We start from the raw sequence: 6,000 nt of genomic DNA on the forward strand, positions 1-6,000 counted from the left end.
GTCAGCCTCATCGCCATTCAGCCCCGTTGCTAGTCAGCCCCGTCTCCAGTCAGCCTCGTCACCAGTCAGCCTCGTCGCTAGTTAGCCCCGTCTCCAGTCAGCCCGTCTTCAGTCAGCCCCGTCACTATTCAACCCCGTCGCTAGTCAGCCCCGTCTCCAGTCAGCCTCGTCGCTATTCAGCCCTGTCGCTATTCAGCCCCGTCGCTAGTCAGCCCCGTCGCTATTCAGCCCCGTCGCTATTCAGCCCCGTCGCTGTTCAGCCCCGTCGCTATTCAACCCCGTCGCTATTCAGCCCCGTTGCTATTCAACCCTGTCGCTAGTCAGCCCCGTCTCCAGTCAGCCCCGTCGCTATTCAGCCCCGTCGCTATTCAACCCCGTCGCTAGTCAGCCCCGTCGCTAGTCAGCCCCGTCGCTATTCAGCCCCGTCGCTATTCAGCCCCGTCGCTAGTCAGCCCCGTCGCTAGTCAGCCCCGTCGCTATTCAGCCCCGTCGCTATTCAGCCCGTCGCTAGTCAGCCCCGTCGCTAGTCAGCCCCGTCGCTATTCAGCCCCGTCAGTAGTCAGCCCCGTCGCTATTCAGCCCCGTCGCTAGTCAGCCCCGTCGCTAGTCAGCCCCGTCGCTATTCAGCCCCATCTCCAGTCAGCCCCGTCTCCAGTCACCACAGTAGCAGGTCAAACACAGTGCACAACATGTCCAGCATTATGCTCCTAGACAAGGCGTCCCACTCCTTCAGTCTACCGTCATTTTTATATACTGAACCTTAATGACAGTATATACATTTTATTACAGAATAATGTATAGCTTTGTTCATTTACAACACCGATATGATACAAGTATTCGCACGTGGATTCAAGGAAATTCTATATTTTCCTTTGTCTCTGTCTCAGGACCCACAACCCCCCAGCCTCTAAACACACATACGCACTCAAAGACAAACAGACACACATGCACGTACAGAGCAAGAGAGGAGTCAGACAAAAACAAGGGGAACAGGCTGAATTACAATACTAATTGGAGCAGCGCTTTATAATTACAACAAATGGATGTCAGAATGTTGGGTCTGAATGGTGTTTTAGTTAATTAGTGCTGTAATTACTAGAGCTCATTAACTTCTCCAGCAGCAGCCCCCCCCTGATCCTGTCTGGGCTCTGTTCTTTACGGGTGGGCTCCTGAGTGGAGCGAGGCCGGCTATGGGAGAGCAGGGGTGGCTGGGGTGTGTGTGTGTGTGTGTGTGTGTGTGTGTGTGTGTGTGTGTGTGTGTGTGTGTGTACACAAGTAGGGGGGTTGTTGGATACAGCATTGCGGGTTGGGGTAGCTGATGGGGGGTATTCATGGAGAAGAGGCTGGTTGTTGTTGATAGATGAGGGTAATGGTTAGAAGGAAGTTGATGGGAGACAAAACAAATACACAATTTAATCTAAGACCATATACGGCTCTCTGTAAAGTACTCACTGCACCCATCTTGCTAAATCAGGAGACATAAACAGTGGTTTGCTGCAACACTAAGAGCTGTAAAAGGTGACTTTGTCTTTTATTTACCCTCTCTCTCTCTCTCTCTCTCTCTCTCTCTCTCTCTCTCTCTCTCTCTCTCTCTCTCTCTCTCTCTCTCTCTCTCTCTCTCTCTCTCTCTCTCTCTCTCTCTCTCTCTCCTCTCTCTCTCTCTCTCTCTCTCTCTCTCTCTCTCTCTCTCTCTCTCTCTCTCTCTCTCTCTCTCTCTCTCTCTCTCTCTCTCTCTCTCTCTCTCTCTCTCTCTCTCTCTCTCTCTCCTCTCTCTCTCTCTCTCTCTCTCTCTCTCTCTCTCTCTCTCTCTCTCTCTCTCTCTCTCTCTCTCTCTCTCTCTCTCTCTCTCTCTCACTCACAGTCGGACAGAGCTCCCAGACACTCCCCTGGATCTGCTGCAGCTCCCAGAGAGTCTGAGGGCGGAGCGTCTGAAAGCCAGCTCCTCCCCTTCGGAACTCTCGCCACAAGCCCGGGGTAGGGAACCACACACACACGCAATCACTCACACATTTATAGTGTACATTGAATCATTCACACAAACATACTTGATGGGATGGGAGGTAGACTAGTGATTAAGAGCAATGGGCCAGTAATCGAAAGGTCGCTGGTTCGAGACTACTAGGTAAACAATTTGTCGATGTGGCCTTGAGCAAGGCACTTAACTCTAATTGCTCTGGATCAGAGCGTCTGCTAAATGACTAAAACGTCAAATGTAATGACACATCCACAACTCTTTTCCCCTCCCCAGGTCCACAGCCAATGAAAAGCTCTGTGTGTAAAGGTGACCCTGACTCTAAACTGAGAGAGATCTATAATCCCGGAGTCCAGTCAGGGGACAGGAGGAAGCGTCCACTGCGGTCTGACTCTGAAGGTGCTCTACCGGAAACGCGGCGTCGCCTGGAAGAGTTCCGCCAGAGAGAGGGGAGTGTTTCCGCCTCCTCAGACCTGGGCAGTGAGAGCGAGGGAGAGGAGAGAGCGTGGGAGCAGGGGGGAGACAGCGCGAGGGTCAAACGAGAGGAGGGGCCTTCGAAACGAGGTGGGGAGACCCCAGTGAGGGGCGAGAGGGGTGGCAGGGTGCACAACGGTCGTGCGGTAATCCAGCACCTGAAGAGTGTAGTGTCCTCGCCTCTCTCTGGTCCCCACAACATCAAGACTGAACATGAGGCACTGGCTGCAGGGGGTCGCTGGACACACACACACACCTCCTCACACACACAACCCCCACCCTCACACACCCCCTGCGGCAGCCTGAACGGCGACAGTCCCCCGACCCCTATCCCAGACTCCTCTTCCAGCAGTGAAGCCCCACCCAAAGGTATTTTCACCCCTCCCTCCCCCGCCATGTCTCCTCCCATGTCCGGCTCCTCCCCTCTACCCTTTGAGGAGCGGGGAATGTTGTCTGGAGGCCGGGGGGGCGGGCCTGACTTTGAGCTGTTGCAGAGACTGGCTGCGGGGGGTGCTGCAGGACGGGTGCTCTTCCACCCCCTGACCCTCGGCCCCCAGGGGCCACAGAGCCTGTACGCCCCCAGTACCATCCGCTATGCGCCCCCAGAGCTGCCCCCCTCTCACCCCGGTGCTGAGGGGCTGCGCTCCGACCACCACAAGGGACCTCCAGCCTTCTTCCCCCACCTCCAGAGGCTGGCCGGCCTGCCCTCCTTCAGTGGGTTCTCTGCCTCGGACAATCCCTTCAACCCCTTCTGTATGAACGGACTGAGGGGGGCCGCAGGGTCCGAGGAGGACTAAAAGAGAGGAGGGGCTAGAGAGAGACATGGGGGCAGGACATCGGGACATGTGGGGTTGGGAAACTGAACAAAGGACCATTTGCACAGCTTCCATGGGGAGTCAGATGGTGTCCAACACAGGTGACAGGATGGGTGACACTCAAAGTGGACTTTGACACTTGACTTTACCCCACTAGCTGTCCAAGCTTTGTCCCCCTCTCTGCTCTACCATATCCTCTCTCCACTGCTGTTAAATGACTGTGCAGTGTTTCATGTCCCTTTCTTCCACTCAGAAAAGCCATATTGTACATAGAGACAGGACCATACATACCTTCACTACTCCATCCTCAGTATTATACCAACTGTTCCTGAGCCTGTCAGACTGACTTCTGTGTGAATGAAAAAAAGAGAAGGAAAAAATGGATGACATTTTTTCACTTGTTTGTGTGGAACACTGAATCATCTCTTAAACAGAGTTAGAAATTATACTCTGACACAATAGTGGAAATATAGAGGTCTGAGCCTATCTCATGGACGCCCAAAATAATATTTGAACACATCTCGGGTAATCCTTCCTTCCATAATGTGAACCCCGCTGAAGAGGGTTTGGAACACTGAAAGCACAGAGGAGTGAGAGAGTCCCAGATACATTCCATTCCACTCTGAGACTGTTCCGTCTGGGAAAGAAAGGCATGGGAGGGGAACGTACAATACCTCTACTGGATGGTCACTTTGTAATGTTTTCAGTCTTGTAAAAACTGAAAATGGTCCTACAGAATGACGTGTTGTGAAAGTTAAAGACGATGGGCTGTGCTGTGTACGAGATGAAAGCCATATTCCTATTATATTGTCATGTTGTTGTCATAGGGTGAAGTGGGAGAGGTGTAAAAACGATTGTCTTACTAGAGGACATACTTTGGGAAATGCCACAGTTCAATTCAGAAACCCTCAACAAATGTATTAGAAATAAAGGGTTTGGGGAGGGGTGGAATCTTTTTTTTTGTTTTTACAATATTTGTCCTGAGCACTTACTGAAATTTGTTATGAACACATAGCACTTCATCTTTTGAATTTCCTTGTGTGTATTAAGGATTAAATACAAGAGTGGTCAAGATGAATACCATAAACGGACCACAAAATGTAGGGTCATTAAAGAAAGACCACAGGAGTTTAATACATGGCCATTAAACATGTGGGCATTCAAATATGACCGTGGGGATTTAGTACAGTTGGTGGTCAATAAAAAAGAACTAACTTTTTTCTCTCAAAGTGAAACATCCATATTAGGTCATTAGAGGTGGGGAGGAAAACAGGGGTCAAATATTCATATATTAAATCATATCAAATATATACATTTTTATACTCATCACCAGAAATTCCATCCAAAATATTGTGAGGTCATAAAAGAAAGACATCCCAAACTGATATTAAAGAGAGATTAAAATGTCCCGATCCTAAATCGCTATCCTGGTGATAAAGTAAGCAGTACTGATGGACTGGGTTGGATGTCGGCTGTACAAGGCATTATCTGTCGTACAAGGGGATGTCTGTGCGTCCGTTCTAATTCCACTGGCGCTACTACAATATGACCAGATAAAAACACTAAGCATCACTGTGACTCTAACCCGTTTCTGTTCAAATATTTGTGAATAAACCATCCACTACTGATCTTTAAATTAAAATGTACCAATGTATAAAAACTATCATACAGATGACGATAATAAAATATTCCATTAGATGAGCACAAGAAAGATTTCTGATATCCTTGTTCTAGTATCTGTTCTAGTATCTGACTGACTGTCGATAAGAGTGGGCCGAGGTACCGCCTGGCTCGAAAACATGCCTTCAAAATGTATCTTAAGATGTCTTGAAAGGTCTCTAAGTGTCTCAAGTCGTCTCAACTTCATCTCAAGATGTCACAAGGTGATGGCTGAGTATGTACAGTTCCAGTCAAAAGTTTGGACACACCTACTCATTCAAGGGTTTTTCTTTATTTTTACTATTTTCTCCATTGTAGAATAATAGTGAAGACATCAGAACTATGAAATAACACATATGGAATCATGTAGTAACCAAAAAAAAAAGTGTTAAACAAATTAAAATATATTTTATATTTGAGATTCTTCAAAGTTGCCACCATTTGCCTTGATGACAGCTTTGCAGACTTTTGGCATTCTCTCAACCAGCTTCATGAGGTAGTTACCTAGAATGCATTTCAATTAAAAGGTGTGCCTTGTTAAAAAGTACATTTGTGGAATTTCTTTCCTTCTTAATGCGTTTGAGCCAATCAGTTGTGTTGTGACAAGGTAGGTGTAGAACACAGAAGATAGCCCTATTTGGTAAATGACCAAGTCCATATTATGGCAAGAACAGATCAAATAAGCAAGGAGAAACAACAGTCCATCATTACTTTAAGACATGAAGAACTTTGAACGTTTCTTCAAGTGCAGTCGCAAAAACCATCAAGCACTATGATGAAACTGGCTTTCATGAGGACCGCCACAGGAAAGGGAGATCCAGTTACCTCTGCTGTAGAGGATAAGTTCATTAGAGTTACCAGCCTCAGAAATTGCAGCCCAAATAAATGCTTCACAGAGTTCAAGTAACATACACATCTCAACATCAACTGTTCAGAGGAGACTTCGTCTTCATGGTCGAATTGCTGCAAAGAAACAACTACTAAAGGACACCAATAAGAAGAGTCTTGCTTGGGCCAAGAAACACGAGCAATGGACATTAGACCAGTGGAAATCTGTCCTTTGGTCTCACGAGTCCAAAT

At 48.0% G+C, this 6,000-nt stretch overlaps 1 protein-coding gene across 3 annotated transcripts in view; it reads left to right on the top strand.

The window, feature by feature from the left end:
- npas1 (neuronal PAS domain protein 1) overlaps positions 1–4,968 on the top strand; it is a 39,455-nt gene extending 34,487 nt beyond the window's left edge. For all 3 annotated transcript variants that reach the window (XM_029714553.1, XM_029714552.1, XM_029714554.1), the window contains exons 11-12: positions 1,862–1,974; positions 2,249–4,968. In XM_029714553.1, coding sequence (XP_029570413.1) covers positions 1,862–1,974; positions 2,249–3,243 — 1,108 coding nt within the window. In that variant the 3' untranslated portion in view covers positions 3,244–4,968. The remainder of the gene's footprint in view (positions 1–1,861; positions 1,975–2,248) is intronic.
- The last annotated feature ends 1,032 nt before the right edge of the window (positions 4,969–6,000 follow it).

Source organism: Salmo trutta, chromosome 26 (assembly GCF_901001165.1).
Source record: "Salmo trutta chromosome 26, fSalTru1.1, whole genome shotgun sequence".
In the NCBI taxonomy this organism is placed as follows: Eukaryota; Metazoa; Chordata; class Actinopteri; order Salmoniformes; family Salmonidae; genus Salmo; species Salmo trutta.